At 56.2% G+C, this 19,782-nt stretch overlaps 1 protein-coding gene, 1 long non-coding RNA gene and 2 other non-coding genes across 4 annotated transcripts; 1 reads left to right on the forward strand and 3 right to left on the reverse strand.

The window, feature by feature from the left end:
* Positions 1 to 730: 730 nt before the first annotated feature.
* On the reverse strand, positions 731 to 8,281 carry RNF39 (ring finger protein 39). Its single transcript, XM_074971435.1, has 3 exons — positions 7,919 to 8,281; positions 2,515 to 2,566; positions 731 to 1,565 (listed from the first exon to the last, which is right to left on the reverse strand). The coding sequence occupies exons 1-2, from the start codon at positions 8,252 to 8,254 to the stop codon at positions 2,543 to 2,545; spliced, it is 360 nt and encodes a 119-aa protein (XP_074827536.1). The 5' UTR covers positions 8,255 to 8,281; the 3' UTR covers positions 731 to 1,565; positions 2,515 to 2,542.
* Positions 8,282 to 10,179: 1,898 nt separating this feature from the next.
* Positions 10,180 to 10,267, reverse strand: TRNAY-GUA (transfer RNA tyrosine (anticodon GUA)). The gene is given in 2 exon segments: positions 10,180 to 10,215; positions 10,231 to 10,267. It is a non-coding gene; the product is annotated as a tRNA-Tyr (tRNA).
* A 1,532-nt stretch (positions 10,268 to 11,799) lies between these two features.
* On the forward strand, positions 11,800 to 11,887 carry TRNAY-GUA (transfer RNA tyrosine (anticodon GUA)). Its single transcript is given in 2 exon segments — positions 11,800 to 11,836; positions 11,852 to 11,887. It is a non-coding gene; the product is annotated as a tRNA-Tyr (tRNA).
* A 3,026-nt stretch (positions 11,888 to 14,913) lies between these two features.
* Positions 14,914 to 19,642, reverse strand: LOC141998598 (uncharacterized). Its single transcript, XR_012641852.1, has 3 exons — positions 18,582 to 19,642; positions 17,726 to 17,888; positions 14,914 to 16,480 (listed from the first exon to the last, which is right to left on the reverse strand). It is a non-coding gene; the product is annotated as an uncharacterized LOC141998598 (long non-coding RNA).
* Between the last annotated feature and the right edge of the window lie 140 nt (positions 19,643 to 19,782).

Genomic DNA, 19,782 nt, shown 5'->3' on the forward strand with positions numbered 1-19,782 from the left:
CTCCAGCACGCAACTCCGTACCGCGGCACCGAGGGGTGTTGATAGTGAAAACAGCCGGTTTAGCGAGATCCAAGAGCCAGCGAGTACAGCGAATGGATCTGCCCAGCTACATATTCAACAAAATCATAACCATGCTGTCTAGCGACCAAACTTAACTGACCAACCACGTTTCCCTTGCCCCAAAGGGCTTTTGCCCAAGTTTCAGGATGATCCTGTTTTTTCATGACGAATCACACTGCTCCGTTATTTCCTAGGTGCACGGTAAAGGGGTGGCATCCCCTAATATCCCCCAAAGTTCAGTGTTGGCCCCTAGTCAGGATCCCCCCTTCCCCGTCCATTCTCCAGTGCCACCTCTCCCTGTGGCCTTTGTATGTAAGTGGAGCGCTGGTTGTGTGGGCTGACCACAGAGAGGTGATTTTGCCGGCACTGAGCTTGTGAGCTCTGCTTTGGCACCAACGGTCAGGACAGATTGTCAGCAGCCATCCGAAACGCCTCAGCGAGTGTCTGTGCCAATACCTCACGCCGCTATTCATGACCAGCGTGGCCCGCGTTTTCATTTAACACCTCCCATGACAGTCTTGGGTGAGCCAGGTGGCACATGCCAGGCGCGGGAAATTCTCTTGCCCGCTGGCATAGAGGGGTTTCGGGGGCACGCCACGGTCTTCAAAAGAAAACCTAAGAGCGAAGGACTGGCTGGCTCATGTTTCCCGGAAGACTTTATTTTTTCCCCTTGTGCTCAATAATAATAATAATAATAATTCATCACAATAGAGGCCTCCACTGGACTAAATACAAAGTTAGCAAAACAAACTCCAGGGGCAGCCACACAAGAATACAACACAGCTGCGGCGGAGAGCAGCAGGGAAAACTCTGGTGAGACGAGAGAGCAGACGGCATGAAAATACTCAGTGGGGTAGGGGACCGGGATACGGGCCAACCTCATTTGGCCCCAAGCTGCGGCAGGGGGGACTGGCTGGTTCGGGGACTAGGATACAGGGCCTTTCCCCTCTATGGGACAGTGGCTCAGATCTGGACCAGGGCTGGCTGGCTCAGGGGGGCAGGGAGTGGGACATGGAACCTTTCCCCTCTAATCTTGTCCCAGGATCTGACCTGGCCCAGGACAGGGAGACCAGCTGGCTCGGGGGGTTGGTGGGGAGTGGGACATGGGGTCTTTCCCCTGTGTGGGGCGCCAGCTCCGATCGTTAGCCCCAGACTGTTCCTCCCAGCTGTGCTCCGTAAGATGGGCCAGTGGGTCCCATTTCTTCTGCATCTGTCCCCAGGGCTGATCCACCAACACTCAGCTTGTCCCAGTCCCCCAGAGGGGGGACCCCTGCAGGCGCGGGACTGAGGCCTATCTGCAGGGAGCCACTGTATGGGCCTAGCTCTGCTACCTGTGGCTGGAGGAGACACCCTAGCTGCCCGGCATGGCCCGGGAGCACGCTGAATCTCTCAGGGGTGGTCCGGGAGCCAGGGCTGCTCTCCAAGGCCCAGGTGGATGGTCCTGATATTGTCCGAGAGGCTCAGGTCAGAGTGGACGGTTTGGGGAGGGTCCGGCGTCACGTTAGCTGCAGAGAGAGGGAGGGTATGGACGATAATCACCCCAAAGGGACCTATAGGCTTGTTATGCTAGGGACACTTGCCCAGTGCTGAGATGCAGCCACCTCTGGGGTGGGGCAGCTGGGGAACAGCCCCACAGCAATGCTGCACAGGGATTGTGCCCCCAGCGCTGAGCTGCAGCCACCCCTCGGTGGGTGGGTGGGAACAGCCGCACAGAAATGCTTCCTTGGGGTCATTCACCAGCACGGAGATGCAGCCATCTCTGGGGTGGGAGGTAGCTGCAGCATGACACTCCACAGGGATCACTCACCCAAAGCTGAGATGCAGCTACTTCTGGGGTTGGGGAGGTAGCTGCCCCGTGACAATCCACAGGGGTATCGCTCCCTTACAGCTGAGATGCAGCTACTTCTGGGTGGGGGCGCTGCCGCTGGTTAAGCGCGGCACGGCAATTGAGGACAGGGAGCGCAGAAGGATCTTGTATGTCACGGCAACAGCTGGGAGAATTCATGGCGGTGGAATTAAATCGGCTGGAATCCAGTATCAGTGGCCCGGCTTTGAGGGGAAAGCAGCTTTAATAACCCTGAGCAGCTTTATGGCCGAACGGCGTCAGGGCGCCCCCTAGCATCGCACTGCGGAATTGGGGTCTGCACTGAGTGGGAGAGGAAAGCGCCTCCTACTGGGCTTCTGTCCACTCCCCGTGGCACAGGCTTGTGCCACTCTCACCACACCCCATCACTGGCCCTGGGACCATCAGCTGTTGGCACTGCCTCCCCTATTAAGCTCCCTTCCATATTATCTAGGGCCGGAGGTCCCCCCATGGAGGGTGTGCTTGGATTGTGGCCATTCCTCCCTGTCACGCTCACACCTGGGGGAAATCATAGATCGGGGCCTTGGGGGCAGGTGAATGGTGGCCGGTGGTAGTGCCATCCGTGCCAGGCCCTGTGCCCGCCAACTTACACCATGCAGGAGAAGAGAGGGGCACTCACTATCTGCAGATTTTCCCGACACCCTGGTGGAGAGAAAACAGAGAGAGACGTCATTAGACTCAGGGTAGAGCGGGCCATCGGCCATGGGACAGGAGCTGTTGGACAGAGCTGGGGGATATTTTTCGGTAGAAACCTTTTGGGGGGGGAAAAATGCAGATTTGGCAAAACTACCGCATCGTGGATTTGCAAGTGTTTCACCAAATTCTTCATTTTGGAAACTAAAGTCAAAATTCACGTCAATTTCGCTGAATTGTTTGTGTCAAAAGAAAAACAAGCAATCCCCCCCCCCAAATTGTGTCAGTTTAGCTGGACTGTTTATTTTGGGGGGAGAGGGGGAGAAATAAATTTAAAAAAAAAGTGTCAATTTTTTGGTAGGAAATAACTTTTCACTTCTTACGTTTCTTTCCTTTTATTTTTAATAAAATTCAAGAATAGTTTTAAAAGGGTCATAATTGAAACATAATGTTTTGCTTTCCTCAGAATGATCCCCCCCCCACTTTTCGCTTCACCGAACATTTCAAAAACTTTTGGTTTCCACGCCACCCGAAACAAATGGTTTTTAACTTTTCAAAAGGGCTAAAAGGGGTGCCAATTTAGCTGAATTGTTCACTTCAGAATTTCAAAAACCAAATACAAAAAAAGAAACAAATCCACACGAAAAAGCCATAAACTCCACGTTTCAGTGTTTGGGTTGGAAACGACGTTTCATTTAATCCGTTCCTTTCTTTTTCTTTTTTTTTAAAAAAAATTCCAAACCAAGGTTTAAAATGGTCAAGATGAAAACAAAATGGTTTGCTCAAAATGAATTTCCGTCCCCTCCCCTCAGACACACTTTTTGCTTCACCGAACATTTAAAAAACTTTTGGTTTCCACTTGCCCTGAAACCATTTCTTGGTGGACTGTTTGAATTTGCTCATGAATTGCAAACTCCATTATTCGCCCAGCTCTGCCATTGGATCCCGGCCTGTTAGCGAAGAATGTTTCCTACAGTTTATTCTCCAGGACCTCATCCACTCGAGGGACGAGCCTGAGGCAGGACAACTCCACCAGGGCTAGGGCTGGCTTGTCCCCTCCTGTCTATTCTCCATTTCTGTTGCTGGGACGCCACGTCCCCCAGGGATGCTGCACACGCACACACCCCGTGAATCCGCAGGAGCTCAGAGCCCCAGACCAGCAGCCCCTGGAGACCGGAGGTCTCTGTATTGACCCAGAGGGGGCACAGCCTGGGCGCCCACAGAGAAAGCACCTAGCACAACCCCCAGATGGGTCTCGACTCTGAACCAGCTCAGGGATGAAGTCTCATAACCACTCTGGAGAAACTGAGGCACAGAAAGGGGAAGTGAAGGAAGAGAATCCCCCCTCCCCCCCCCACTCTAACCACTAGACCCCACTCCCCTCCCACAGCTGGGGATAGACCCCAAGACTCCTGACTCCCAGCTCCTCTGCTATAACCCACTAGACCCCAGTCCCCTCCCACAGCTGAGGATAGAACCCAGGAGTTCTGGCTCCCCAGCCAAAGGCTATAGCCAAGCAAGGGCCATGCCCCATTAATTCCTCTTTCTGGGGCTGCCAGTTGGGGCATATTGGTGGATCCTAGGATACCAGCTCTAGTCCCCCTAGGAAAGACACCCAGGGGAAAAGCCAGTGGGACGGGGCTGAGGAAGAGCTGAGCCCAAAGGAGGCTGCCTAGATATTTTACAGCTCAGATCCTCAGCTGCAGGAGAATCCCCTCTTCACTCCCAGCTGTACGGGGAGTATGCAACACAGCTCCAGTTCCACCCACCTGGAGGCAGTGTTCAGGCATATAAGCAACACCCAGGCTAAGGGAGGTTGTGTGGTAGTCCAGGGCCTACCCAGAGCCCCCCTTTTTGCCCATAGAGCAAGCGGACGGGTGGAGAGACCATAGCTTCCCTCCTCCACCCAGGGCCTTATACACAAAAACCAAATCCACCCATGGGACTCAGCCCCTGAGACCTGCAGATGAAGCCAAGCAGCAAGCGGGCCACCCTCAAAGATGCCAGGAGGGCTTGGAGGCCAGCTTCAAGCTAAGCAGGTCACAGTGGTGTCTGCCCAGGAGGCCATCAAGAACAAGCCATGGTGTCATCCCACCTCTGTGCTAGGGACTGAGGTTTCATGGACAGCGGGTATAATAGGCCAGGGGGCCAGAAGCGGCGGGGTAGGGGTGGGGCCTTGGGTGGAAGAGGAGGGGCTGGGGGGCTAGCCTCCCCAGAGAGGAGGTTCACGTGTAGCCCATGGGGGCTTTGTCTTCTACAGGCACCCATTATCCCCTACCCCCCGTCCTTATTTTTCACACTTGCTATCTGGACGCCACAGACCCAGGTGGTAACAGTGTGTGGGGCTGGGTCCAATCAGGCTCCGTGCCCCGGAACAGGGTCAGGAAGACGGCAGAGGGGAAATGAGCCCGCAGGGGAAGGGGGTGAGGGGAAAGCTTGGCCGGGGAAGAGGCGCTGGGCTTGCTGGGCCCAGCCCAAGCCGCCCAGGGCACGTGGTTGAGGCTGACGTGCCCAGGTTGGCTGGTGCCAGGAGGAGATATTGACGTGGCCGGCTCGTAAATTCCAGGAGGCTGAGTGGGGCTGGAACGGCTCGTGCGTGCGGTGAGCCGAGGTCTGTGATGAGCCGGGGAAGGATGCGGTGGGACGAGCCGGGACAGTTGTGTAGGCGGGTTGCGGTGGCTGAGGACAGGATTCCCACATGCCCCGGGGGCTGCTGATTAATGCACGAGGACAGGGCCCCACGGCGTGGCGTGTGTTTACAGTCAGCGCCTTGGCCTGGCCCACTGCCATTGCCAGGTGAACAGCACGTGGGCACCGAGCTCAGCTGCATGTGCAGTCATGTGCTTACAGCAGGGGAGGGCTGGGAGCCTGGACTCCTGGGTTCTATCCCCAGCTCTGGGAGAGGAGCAGGGGTGAGCGGGTTGGCATGAGTGGGGCCGGGAGCCAGGACTCCTGGGTTCTAGCCCCAGCTCTGGGAGAGGAGCAGGGGTGAGCGGGTTGGCATGAGTGGGGCCGGGAGCCAGGACTCCTGGGTTCTAGCCCCAGCCCTGGGAGGGCAGTGGGGTCTAGTGGTGTGGCGCTGTCCCATCACCTTTAAGGCTGGATGGCTGGGGGGGAGCCCCAGTACCCAAATGGAAACCACAGCTAGAGACTTGTTCACTAGCCCAGTGGCTCTCAACCTTTCCAGGCGACTGTCCCCCTTTCAGGAGGCTGATTTGTCTGGCGTACCCCCAAGTCTCCCCTCACTTCAAAACAACGTGGTCACAAAATCAGACTTAAAAATACAAGTGTCACAGCCACTGTGAGTGCTGACGCTCTCATTTTTACCATAAGAAATCAATGGGAATAGAAACGTTTCAGTGTATCGTCTAGAGAGCAGGATAAACCAGTCACTGTCTGTATGACACTTTCCTTTATCCTGACTCCGCTAGTGTTTTTTATGCAGCCTGTTGTCAAACTAGGTTTATATCTAGAGGAGCTGATGTACCCCCTGGAAGACCTCGGTGTACCCCGAGGGGTACGCATACCCCTGGTTGAGAGCCACTGGGTGAGTGGGTTAGAAATGAAGGGGGTCGGGCTGGGCAGTCAGGATCTTGGATGGGTCGGGACCCCCTGACTATATTTCCATTTCCCCAGGGACCGGGGTGGCTGCTGGGCTACTCTGGGAGGCAGTGAAAGGGGTCCTGTGTGTAGGGAGCACTGAAATAACATACCCGTAACCTTCCCGGCCTGCCCGCCACATAATGGACACCCTGCATGGGAATCGGCCTATCATATGGGGCCCATCTAGCCCGGTATCCCGCCTCCCTGCCATCCACATCAGACCAACGGGGCCCATTCAGCATCCGTTAGCGGCCCTGCGGTGGGTGCCTCCGAGGGAGCTGTCAAAACCTCCCCCAACCCCGCAGTACACCTCCCAGCGCAAGACCAGCCCCTGGGGAACCTGGGAGCCGCTATTTGCTTTGTGCAGCGCCTGGCGCGATGCGGGGGGATGGGTGAGACCTCCAGGCAGAACCACAGCACGGGGGCGGGGACGGGTGGAACTGGAGGACGGACACGAGCTGGAGCCAAGCCAGCCCCACTGCTCAGAGTGGGACGGAGCCCCCTTGCTTCCCGAGCCAGGGGGGTGGGGCGGGGCGGTAACTGTTACAGCCCTCACAGGGGACCCAGCTGTAACAGCTCCTACCTTTAGCTCTGAAGGTTCTTGGTTCAATCCCCAGCATTTGCCCGTTGCACGCGGATCAGCCCCCGGGCAGGGGCTCCTAGCCTTCCCCCCACCCGCCCCCAAAACCTCTGTCTTCCCCCTCCCAGGGTCTCTGGGTGCCTCCTCTTCTTCCATATCAGCAACTACCATGGAGGGGAGCTCTACGCTCCCTCTCCCCACAGCAAGGTTCCCAGTTGCCCCCCCCCCAGCATACTGGTGGCTCTGGGGGCACCTGTTCCCTCATTTCCCACCCCCATGGCAAGGGCTCTTATGCCCCCAATTCTCCCCCACATGGTTGGAGCTCTGTGTGTCTCCATACCAGATGCTTCCAATCCCCCCCCCCCGAAAACAGAAGTTCTTGGCACCCTCTTCTTCCCCCCCCCCATGGCAAGGGTGTTGTGTGCCCTCCATTCTCCTCTCCCTGCCCCTCAGACCAGGAGCCGCTCTAGGAATTATTGGGGGGCAGTTCTCCGGCCTGTGCTCTACAGAAGCTCAAACCAGCTGATCACAATGACCCCTTCTGACCTTGGAATCAAAGAGTCACGTCTCCCCCCAGCCTCCCCCCGCCCACACCAGGAGTTCTGCGTGCCCCCCCTTCCCCCATGCCAGAGTCTCCCATTCTCCCCCCACCCTCCATAGCAGGGTCTCTGTGGACCCCTCTTACTCACCATCCCAGGGTCCCCCAGTCTCTCCATGCCTGTATTATTAAAGAAAACAATACAGCAACCCTACCAAAACAAGACACTGCCCTGCACAAACGTCTCCCCTGTTGGGGGGGCGGGGCGGTGGCTGGGAGAATGAACAGCCGGTGACAGATGTGTCGGTGCGTTGAGTAATGCACGAAGGTTAGATGCTCCGCTCCCCAGCAATGAGAGCTGTACTGGACCCTATATTATAATCCTAATAACCCCTCGTGCATGTGCTTTTCATCTTCAGAGCTCAAAGCGCTTCGAAAAGGAGGTCAGGATCATTAGCTCCATTTTAGAGCTGGGGAAACTGAGGCTCGGGAGAGGGGCATGCCCAAGGCCACTGGCAGAGCCAGAAAAAAAGCCCAGGGGTCCTGTGGCCCAGCCCAGTGCTTTGTCTCCCAGGCCACCCTCCCGTGCACAGATTAGAATCCTGCAGCAGGGCGTCCCGCGGGTTAACCAGCCACCTACCTGCCCCTGTGGCATGACCGACACCGGGATCCAGCCGCCGCGCTGCCGGCGGCGCTTGGGCACCAGGGGCTCCTGGGCCGTCTTGGCTTTGAGGTTCTGGGCGATCTTGACCTCCACGGCCAGTTTGACGTAGGTGCGCAGGCTGCGCCGCTCGAAGACCTGCTGGCACTGGGGGCAGGACAGCACCCCCGCCCTCTCCCGTTCCCACTGGCCCGTGATGCAGGCTCGGCAGTAGCTGTGGTCACAGTCCAGCAGCACCGGGTCCTTGAAGGGACCCCTGCAGATCGGGCAGATGATGGAGCGCTGCAACTCTGCCACCGGTCCCCGGCCTTCCATAGCTCCTTTCCCTTCGCTCGGGCGAATCCTTCCCCTTTATGCGGGGTGTGGGCGGAGAGGGAGGAGCGTCCCCCCGGGGATGGAGAGGCTCCAGGTAAACATCCCCTTGCGTAACCGGCTGGTTCTTCCACTCCGCCAGCTTCTCTCCCTGGCAGGAATGTGACACCGGTAGCATGTGGGCTTGACTGGTTCTGCAAAGGTGTTTTGATCTTGGGGGGAGGGGGGGAGGCTGGAAGCCAGGATTCTTGGGTTCAATCCCCAGCTCGGGGAGCGGAGGGGAGTGGAGTGGGGTCTAGTGGGTTAAAGCAGGGGAGGCTGGGAGTTAGGACTCCTGGGTTCTGTGCCCAGCCCTGAGAAGGGAGTGCAATCTAATGGGATAGATGAGAAACTGAGTCACAGGTGCCTAGATGCTTGGTAAACAGTGAGAAGGGGAAGTAGAACCCAAGGGTCCTGACTCCCATCATGCTCTCTAACCACTAGACAAGCTTGCCCCTGCTAGAACTGGGGATAGAACCCAGGAGTCCTGAATCCCAGCCCCCCACCAGCTCTAGTCATGAGACCCCCACCGGCAGGCAACTGGGAGCCAGGACTCCTGGGTTCTGTCCCCAGCACTAAGAAGGGTGTGCAAGCTAGTGGGATAGAACTGGCGGGGCGTTGAGAGTCAGGATTCCTGGGTTCTATCTTTGGCTGTGCTGCTAACTCGCTGAGTGACTTTAGGCAAGTTCCGGTGCCTCAGTTTCCCCAGTGAAAAGAGGCTTATCATGATGCTGCCCCGCGTAGTGGGGAGACGCTGCACTGATCTTGGGGACAGGCTAGGCCTGGCCCAAATGTACAATGGCTGTCTGGGGCACTGGCAGGGCAAAGAGCCCGGAGGTCACCACTGTAACTAGTGAAAGGGCCAAGCCTTCAGGCCAGGAAATGCCAAGCCGGGCAAAGAGCTGGGGAGAATCCAGCAAGCTCCAGCCAACCCTGGAGAGGAAGAGACAGATCAAAGCTTGACAGCAAGGCGGAGCTCATGAAAGGCACCTCATCTCTGCGCTGGGCAGATGCTTGTTAATTACATTCCCCAAGAGGGAGGGGAGTGTTTGCCCCACTGTACCAAAGGAGAAACTGAGTCACAGATGTCTAGCTGCTTGTTAAACAGTGAGGAGGGGAAGTAGAACCCAAGGATCCTGATGCCCATCATGCTCTCTAACCACTAGACCAGCTTGCCCCTGCTAGAACTAGGGATAGAACCCAGGAGTCCTGACTCCCAGCCCCCACCAGCTCTAGTAACGAGACCCCCACACCCGTGCCAGAGCTGGGGACAGAACCCAGGAGTCCTGACATCCAGACCTTGCCCCCTTGCTACAACCATTGTCTGTTCTTCATAAGCCAGTCTTGGGAGACAAATTTTAAAGAGGCGCAGGCACAGAGAGCTACGTTATTACCCTAATTTCAATATGCTATTTCAATATGGTGATGAATATGTGATTTATGAAAGCACTGTTGGGGCCCCGGCTGAGATCAGGGCCCCGTTGGGCCAGGCACTGCACAGACACACAGGGGGAGACAGTCCCTGCCCCAGCTGAGATCAGGGCCCCGTTGTGCCAGGAGCTGCACAGACCCACAGGGAGAGACAGGCCCTTCCCCAGCTGAGATCAGGGCCCCGTTGTGCCAGGCGCTGCACAGACACACAGCGAGAGACAGTCCCTGCCCCAGCTGAGATCAGGGCCCCGTTGCGCCGGGCGCTGCAGAGACGACAAAGATCTTCCCATCTATAGCGAGCAACTGAAGTTGAGAGAGTGACTTGGAGGGCGTCCAGAAAGCAGGGAGATGTGGGAAGAGAAACACACCCACCCTCTGACAGAGGGGCAATTGCCCTCCCCCGATCCCAACGCTCTTCGATGATATCGTATTCAAAACATGCAGGAAAAAAAGTCCCCTCCTTCGAGCCGGAATCGAACCAGCAACCTAAGGATGACTCTGTTCACACTCTACAGTCCTCCGCTCTACCAGCTGAGCTATCGAAGGAATAGGAATATTTTTTTCTGTCACTCTTCTTCATGGTGTCTGCCTGTCCACCTAGGCACTAACTTCTTTCACTGGCTTTTGGTTCCGATCCTGCTCCCCTTCCTCCTCATCTGTCTCTCTTCCTTCCCTCCATCCCTTGCAAGACACAGAGGCAGAAAGCAAATGATCACGGTTTTCAAGTACATAAAAGGTTTCAGAGTAACAGCCGTGTTAGTCTGTATTCGCAAAAAGAACAGGAGGACTTGTGGCACCTTAGAGACTAACCAATTTATTTGAGCGTAAGTTTTCGTGAGCTACAGCTCACTTCATCGGATGCATACTGTCATCCGATGAAGTGAGCTGTAGCTCATGAAAGCTTATGCTCAAATAAATTGGTTAGTCTCTAAGGTGCCACAAGTCCTCCTTTTCTTTTTACATAAAAGGTTGTTACAAGGAGGAGGGCGAAGCATTGTTCTTCTTAGCCTCTGAGGATAGGACAAGAAGCAATGGGCTTAAATTGCAGCAAGGGGGGGTTAGGTTGGACATTAGGAAAAATGTCCTAAGTGTCAGGGTGGTTAAACACTGGAATAAATTGCCCAGGGAGGTTGTGGAATCTCCATCATGGGAGGTTTTAAGAGCAGGTTAGACAAACCCCTCTCATGGATGGTCTAGATAATACTTAGTCCTGCCTTGAGCACAGGGGACTGGACTAGATGACCCCTCGAGGTCCCTTCCAGACGTCCCATGACTGTATAAAAAGAACATCTTTCCCAGAGCGAGATGTGGCAAACAAACACCTTCCTTCCCCATTGAATCCCGTCGAACACACTCCCAGCGGCACGCTTTAGAAACAATCCATTTGCAACCTGTCGTCCGCGGACCCCGGTGATGTCTAAGGGCTCTGCGAATGGTTGTCATGACCATACTACTGTGGTGGGTAATCGGCCGCCTGTGGGCTATGTCTAAGATACCCAAAGGGGTCCCCGCCCCTTTATTCGAAACGATTGAGGGGGTCTGCGACGGAAACCGCACACCCCGAAAGGATGAACTCAACGGAGAAACACACTGGGCTCACCGCAGCTAATTCCGGCAACTCCACCTCTGGGCGGATGCACTGCGGGCCACACAGCGGAGCCAGATTACAAAGCACGGTGTCCGGTCCCCTCAGTGGGCGGAAGATGGTGAAAGAGGAGAGTAGGGTGCCCAGATGTCCCCCTATATCAGGGGCTTTGTGTTATATTTGCAACTATACCCCCCACACACACACACACTGAAAAAAGTGCCCTGATTTTTCACACTTGCTCTCTGGTCACCCTAGAGATGGAAGGACGGAGGAAATAGAGAAAGAGAGGGAAGGGGGCCGACCGGATGAGAGAAACAGACGGTGACGCACACACCCAGGCGCCCCTTCTGATCCTTGGTTTGTTAGGCAGGTGGAGTGAAGGGCTGGGGCTCTCTTACACCCGCAGACCTTGGACCCAGACACACCCTCTCCCAGCCAGCCCTGCCAGGTGTACACACTAAGAGGTGCCATTCAGAGATTTAAGTAACTCCCTTCGATAGCTCAGCTGGTAGAGCGGAGGACTGTAGGGCGCTGGCAGAGTCATCCTTAGGTCGCTGGTTCGATTCCGGCTCGAAGGAGAGAGGAGTCCTGTTTTGCCGGAGGGGATTTCGGGTCTGAAACTGCTGCAGGGAGAAGGGGACGGCGGGGGGGGGGGGGGCGTGGTGAGGCGGGGGGGGGCTGGAGGCGAGCACACGCGGAGCAATAGGGGCCCCGCGTCGCAGCCGGAGCGGCGCAGGCGCAGGCGCTGGCAGGGAGATGGCAACACACCCGGTCTCGCTGCGGCAGAGGCCGCTAGACACACACCGAGACGTTGGCACGCAGAGCTGGCAGTCCTCACACACGCACGAGCAACGCACATGCTGAGGAATGCACGCACTGACACACAGAGCAATGCACACACTGACACACACATGGCAATTTACACACTGACACATGCTGAGGAATGCACACACCGACACACAGAGCAACGCACACACTGACACACACACAGAGCAATACACAGATTGACACACAGCAACGCCACACACCGGCACACAGAGCTATGCACACATTGACAAACACAAGGAGCAACACACAGTGACACACTGACACACACACAGCAATGCACACACTGACACACACTGAAAAACAAACAGAGCAATGCACACACATACGCACATACAGCTGTGCACACACTGACACACAGAGCAATGCAATGCACACACTGACACACACAAAGAGCAATTCACACACAGCGATGCACACACTGACACACACACAGACACTGACACACACAGAGAGCGATGCACACACTGACACACGCACTCTGACATACACACAGCAATGCACACACTGATGCACACACTGACACACACACAGCAACACACACATTAACACATGCACACTGACACACATAGAGGAACGCATACACTTACACACACATTGACACGCACACAGAGCAATGCACACACTGACACACACACTGATGCGCAGACACAGCGACGTATACACTGACAAACACACACAGAGAGCAATACACACTGACATACACAGAAAGAGCAATGCACAAACTGACACACACACACAGAGCAATTCACACACTGAGAAACACACATATGGAGCAACGCACACACTGACACACACACACAAATAGCAACACACATGGGCACAGAGATGGCAATACGCAGCCATGCTGGTGCACACACAAACACACATTTCCACAGAGAGACAGAGCATGCTAGCCACACACACTGGGCACGGATCTGGCAGTACACACTCGGGCAGCAATGCACACACACAGAGTAATGCACAGACATTCTCACTCACACACAGATCTGGCACTGCACGTAGACATGCAGGCACAGACACAATGACCCACACAGCGACCATAATACACACACAGAGAGACACCTGCACTGATTGTGTCAGTGTGTGTGAACATGAGCGTGCGAGACAGCAACACACACACATTTGCTGATACGGATAGAGCCAGTGCCCCCTAGAAGGGAAAGGCCCCCATCCCATCTCCCTCCCCCCCAGCCAGCCAGTTGCCCGGCTCTGGGGCCAGAACAGAGCCAGTGCCCCCTAGAAGGGAAAGCCGCCCCCCTCGACCCAACCCTGTCGTTCCTCGTTAGCAGCATCCAGCGCCAGGCATCCAGCGGGGATGTTGTAACATGCTAGGCGGTGCCAGGGCCGATTTCGTAATCAGCCCCAGAGCGTGACGAAGGTCGCGGGGGCGTCTGGTCCAGGACATTCCATCCGGACAGCGTCAGCTCCCCACGCGTTCCTTGAATTCTTCCTCCCGACCGACCGGTGGGGCAGGGCCAGGAAAAACACGCAGAGCGGCTTTCAGACGTGACCAGCCCGGGCCAACCAGTTTAGAGGGGGCCCCCGCCTGGGACAGGTCCCCACCCCTCTTTGCCCTGCTCTGGGGAGATTCCCCCCGCCTCCCCGTGACCTGGCATCCCGATATTATTAGGACCATCCCAATATTAGGGGCTTTGTCTTATATACACACCTATACCCCCCTCCCCAAAGTGTCCCGATTTGTCACATTCGCTATCTGGCCTGCTCACCCTCCCCTTGCCCCCCGCCATCTGCAGCTGCACACCCAGTTTGCATCACGGAGCTACCCCAAGACTGATCCCATCTCAGTGAAGTAATACAGTGATAAATCAGACCCCGCCCTGAGACCAAGGCCCTCTGGCTAGCTCCCCGCTCCAGAAGGGGTGCACAGCCTTCCCCTGGCTTGCCCGTTTGCCATCAGGACGGGAGTCGCATGACCAATGCCAGGTTGTACCTGAGAGCAGGGTCATGGCTGCTGAAGAGCAGGTTGAAAACAGGGGTGGGGAGAAAGGGGGGGCAGTTTGACACACAGGAGGGAAATGCCGGATTTCATCGAAATGTCAAAATTGCAAACCCAAATGGCAACCGTTGTTCAGCTTTCCAGCAATTGATAACAAAATATTTGTTTTGGCTGAAGAGTTGTGGGTTTTGTTGTTGTTGTTGTTGGTTTTTTGGGGGGGAGGGTTAATTTGTTTGGTTCTGTGTGTGATGAAAACAAAAGGTTTGGGGGCTGCTGATTTCAGCCAAGGTCTGTGCAGCACTTAGCCCAATGGGGACCCCAATCTCGGACAGGGTCTGTGTAGCACTTGGCCCAATGGGGACCCCAATCTCGGTTGGGGTCAGTGCAGTGCCTGGCCCAATGGGGGCCCTGATCTGTCGGGGTCCGGGCAGTGCTGAGCCCAACGGGGGCCCCGATCTCAGTCGGGGTCCGGGCAGTGCTGAGCCCAACGGGGGCCCCGATCTCAGTCGGGGTCCGGGCAGTGCTGAGCCCAACGGGGGCCCCGATCTCAGTCGGGGTCTGGGTAGTGCTGAGCCCAACGGGGGCCCCCATCTCGGTTGGGGTTCATGCAATGCCCAGCCCAGCAGCAACCCCGATCTTGGTCAGGGTCCGTGGAGTGCCCTGAGGATAGAACCCCGAGTCCTGACTCCCAGCCCCCCAACCACTAGACCCCACTCCCCACGCATAGCCCAGTCCAAGTGCTACCATAACACACAAATCACTAGACCAGTAGGAGGACCGTGGGCCAAATCCAGACCCGTCAGATGCTTTAGAACGGGCGGCAAAATGTTTTTATTTCGTCTTACTACCATTTTTATTGTTATTTTTTGTATTATTTTCTCTGGAGCCTGGCTCTTGCCTGGACCTTGACCAAAACATTTGGACCTTGACAAAAAATAATGGACTATCCACGCACTGGACCCTAAACACGGAAGGTACGTAAATTACCCCAAGCCTCCTTCTAACAATAACAGGCCTGGGGCCATCTAGACTCGTTCCCACTTGAGCATCTGATGGTTTTTATTCTCTTCAGCCCCCCTTCCCCGCCCAGCGCCATCTTCCGTAAAGGAACCGGAAAGATGGGCCCGACAGACCGGGACGGCCCTGGGTGCTCGGGACTGCACGTCCATCCTGGCTTCGCGTCCCGGGCTGCCAGGTGTGTCCCACGCCCCAGACGCTCATGCGGTTCAGGGAGCAATTATGCTGATTAATAATAACACCTTGCGCTGCTACGGGACCTTTTAGTCTCGGGATCGCCCATAGTTTTACAAATGCTCATTAAGCCAATTAGCATGGTGCAGCCTTACCAGGGAGGAAAGGGCTCAGGATGGGGAAATTGAGATGTTAATTGAATGACAGCTTTGGGAATATGACCCAGGAGTCCTGCCTCCTACCCCACCCCCGCTCTAACCCATTAGACTCCACTCCCCGCCCAGAGCTAGATATAGAGCCGAGGAATCCTGGCTCCCAGCCCTGCCCCCTGCTCCAACCAGTAGATCCCACTCCCCTCCCAGAGCTGGAGCGAGAACCCTACTCAAGATTTCTTTGTTTACGCATCCTAGGTTCGCATTACCCCTTTTGGCCATTGTGTCGCACCAGGAGCTTGTGTTCAACGGGTTATCCACCACGACCTGCTTCCCAGGTTCGAGTCCCCCATCCTGTAAGTACGGCCTGCACCCCTGTTTCTAGATGTTTACATTTTGCTCTATTAAAGTATACATTGTTTGCTTGGGCCCAGTCTACCAAATCGCTCCGTATCAGTGACCGGTCCTCTTCATTATTTACCACACCCCTAGTGTTTGTGTCATTTGTAATCCTGATCCATGATGATTTTATGTTTTCTTCCAGCTCATTGATAAAAGTCTTAAATTAGAGCAGGCCCAAGAACCAATCCCAGCAGAACCCCATTGGAAACACCCCCGCACGATGATCATTCCATTTACAGTTACATTTGGGGAATGTGGGTTCAATTTCTGCTCCACCACAGATGACCTTGGGCAAGTCACTTAAGCCTCTCTGTGTTTCACTTCTGGATAATGGCACTGCCCGACCTCCCAGGGGTGCTCAGATAGCAGGAAAAGGGGGTACGTCAGAGACCCGGAGAATGGGGCAGCACTGTGCTGTATAATGGGACGAAGGCGTCGCATCTCTCAGAGCCTCGTAGAACAGCTCCATGGATGATTTCCCTCGCTTGGAGAGTCGCACAGGATAGGCCAGAACGTCCGGGTTCCTCTCCACTTCGCTGACCCTTGCCCGGACGTTATTCACCAGGTACCGGGCCTCGCCATTCCTGTCGGAGTAACGGTTCAATGCCAGGACAAGTTCTCTGACATACTTCTGAACGATTCTGTAGGTAGAGGAGGGAGAAATGGGGGTGGGTGGGTTCACCAGACAGAATATCCAGTGTAAGACATTGTCAAAAACACACTTATGCTGCATCCCTCTCCGCTAGTGATGGCTACACATACAGGATAACAATCTATTACTACTACCACCTAATGGAGCCCAGCCTTTAGCTGGAGTGGCAGAGGTCAGTGCCGCATTGCTAATGATCGTAGGTTCAAGCACGCTGTGGGATTTCTTAGAAAAGGAATCTCTCATACGCTGATCAGAGCTCATCAGAACTGACCCAAACCCAGAGCCCAACTTGGGTGGTGACTGGGGGGAGGGGAGGGGGAGATTTCCATCCCAATTTCTTCCCAAATTCCTTCATCTCTGTGATTCACTGGTGACTACATGTGAAAGCGGCACCCCCTAGTGGCTGCAGTGCATAATGCAATAGAAGGGGCTGGCTGATGAATAAAGCTGGGTGGGAATCCAATTTACCGTTTCAGGGGAAATTCCGTGATTTTGAAATTTATTGCTGTTCTGAAATGAAAACAACCAAAAAAATTTCAACATTTCCTGCCAAATGGAAAAACTGTTTCAGGCCAATAAAAACATTCTGTTCATTTATATTATTAATTAAATTAAATTATAAAATTATAATTATATTATATTAACATAAGAACGGCCACACTGGGTCAGACCAAAGGTCCATCTAGCCCAGTGTCCTGTCTTCCTGCTTCAGAGGGAATGAACAGAACAGGGACTCATCAAGTGATCCTTCCCCTGTCGTCCATTCCCAGTTTATGGCAAACAGAGGCTAGGGACACCATCCCTGCCCATCCTGGCTAATAGCCATCAACGGATCTATCCTCCATAACCTTATCTAGTTCTTTTTCTAACCCTGTTATAGTCTTGGCCTTCACAACGTCCTCTGGCAAAGAGTTCCACAGATTGACTGTGCGTTGTGTGAAGAAATACTTCCTTTTGTTTGTTTTAAACCTGTTTTAAAACACAGGACCTTGACAGATGAGAGAATTGGCCTGAAATCAGCAAGATGAAATTCAATAAAGACAAGGGCAAAATGCTTAGGAAGGAAAAATCAAATGCACTGCTACAAAGTGGGGACTAACTGGCTAGGCAGCCGGACGGCTGACAAGGGCCTGGGATTTCTAGTGGATCTCACATTGCATATGAGCCAGCAGTGTGACGGCAGCTGTGAGGAAGGCTAATATCATTCTGGGGTGTATTAACAGGAGTGTCGTACGTAAGACACAGGAGGTCATTGTCCCGCTCTGCTCCGCATTGGGGAGGCCTCAGCTGGAATCCGGTGTCCAGTTCTGGGCACGATGCTTTAGGAAAGATGTGGGGAAATTGGAGAGGATCCAGACGAGAGCAACAAACAGGATCAGAGGTTTAGAAAACCTGATCTAGAAGGAAAGGTTAAAAAAAACCTGGGTGTTTTTACAGCTTTCCAACGCAGGGGTTCTCAACCTGTTCCCTTCTGGCTTCGGCTTCAGCCCGGGTGGCGGGGCTCAGGGCCCCAGGCTTCAGCCCTGAGGCAGGGCCAGATTCACCTTTTGTGGGCCCGGCGCCAAATATGGGCACCCCTGGGGGCAATGGAGCTGGCGCAGAGAGGTCGGTCCCCAGAACGAGGGGCCGGCCGGGAGCAATGGGGCATGGCATGGCGGGGGTGTCCCCGCTCCGCCCAGCCCAGCCCAGTGCGAGGGCAAACTGGCAGTTGCCAGATGCACAGTGGCCTGCCCGGCCCTGTGCTGCCAGTGTGCCCCTTGGCCTTGGAGGTGGGCCCATGCTGTGCCACACATCCCCCCCCCCCCGCAACACCCCACCCCCGACTCCCTATGGCCAGAGCCCCCCCCGACCCAATATGCCCAGCGCCCCCCTCACACCCTCTCACAAATGCACAGCACCCTGCACAACACCACCCCTGCCCAGTGCCCCCCTGCCCACAGTGGCCTCACCGCAACTGCCCAGCACCCCACACAGAACCCCCACTCCCTAGTGCCCCGACACACACAGATCTTCCCCGCCCCCTCACAGCCCAGCACCCCAGTCTCCCCCAAGCTCCACGTCCCCACCCGCTGCCTCCCCGCCGCACTCACCAGCCCTGCTGGGGGGCGACTGTGTCTGTCGACCTCAGCCGGCAGCGTGGCCAGGGCTGGTCTGGTTCCCGGGCCGGGAATCGCTGCGGCCCCTCAGGAGTGGTGAGAACAGCCAGGCCAGGGCTTGCCCCGGCCGGGCTCCCTCAGGACCCACTTGCCTGGAGGGGCCCAGCCAAGGCCCCCTCACTGACCCCCGCAAACTGCCCGAGGCTGGCCAGGCTTCTGCACCAGTCCCAGGTGGCTCAGCTCTGGGGAGACAGGGGGGCTCCACAGGTGGCGGGAAGCAGAGACTGCCCGGAGCCGGAGGTGCACTGGGGTCCGGCCAGGGGGCAGAGAGGAGCCGGCGGGTGGGGCCAGGGAGCGGAGCCCTTGGTGGGCCAGCCGAGAGGAGCAAGCGGGGGGCAGGCGGGGAGCCAGCGGGTTGGCGGGGTCTCAGGGCGCAGTGCAAGCAGAGCAGGCCAGGGCCCCTTCTGAGCATGGGCCCGGCTCCATGGCGCCATTGTGAACCCGGCACTGGCCCCAGGCGGTGGGGTTTCGGCTTCCTGCCCTGGGCCCCAGGGAGTCTAATGCCGGCCCTGCTTGGCGGCCCCCCTGAAACCTGCTCACAGCCCCCCAAGGGGGTCCCAGACCCCTGGTTGAGGACTATTCCAACGTATTCAGGCCTGACTTCTCCCGGCCCTGCGTTTCTCTGACGCTATAAGCTCCGAGCGAGCCCTGGCGTGCGTCTCCCCTCTTCCCGTTTCGGGGGCAGGCGGGACCCTCTGGGCGGGCGGGGAAGCCCTCGACCGAAGCCCCAAAGCGGGCGCAAAGATTGGCCGGCGTGGCGCAGCGCTCGGCTCGCCCTTCCGGCCGGGACCCCAGGGGGAGCGGCTGCCCTTTTCCCCCCTGATCGCTCTCCACCTCGAAGGGGACCCCGACCGACGGGGCCGTGGCCCCGGGGGGAGGCTGGGGTGTAGGGTGGGCCCAACCCTTGCAGGATGGCCCTGGAGCCGCCGGGAACGAAAGGTTCGTGGTTCACCAAGGATCATGTCCTGTGGGGAAAGCTCCTCCAGGGACTGGGCTCCTGCCTGGCTCGCGGCTCTGTCCCCGGGGTTGGGGAGCCTGGGGATGGGGGGTGTCCCCCCCCCCTTGGCTGTCCCCACTAGAGGGCCCTGGTTATTGCACGAGCTGCTGCGTTTCTTCCTTGCACTCGCTGCTACCT

The sequence above is a fragment of the Natator depressus genome, chromosome 14 (genome assembly GCF_965152275.1).
Source record: "Natator depressus isolate rNatDep1 chromosome 14, rNatDep2.hap1, whole genome shotgun sequence".
In the NCBI taxonomy this organism is placed as follows: domain Eukaryota; kingdom Metazoa; phylum Chordata; order Testudines; family Cheloniidae; genus Natator; species Natator depressus.

Coding starts and splice junctions, on each gene's coding strand:
- RNF39 (XM_074971435.1), bottom strand. CDS start 8,254: ATGGAAGGCCGGGGACCGGTGGCAGAGTTGCAGCGCTCCATCATCTGC. Junction 2,567..7,918: donor CGGTCATGCCACAGGGGCAG/GTAGGTGGCTGG, acceptor TCTCTCCACCAG/GGTGTCGGGAAAATCTGCAG.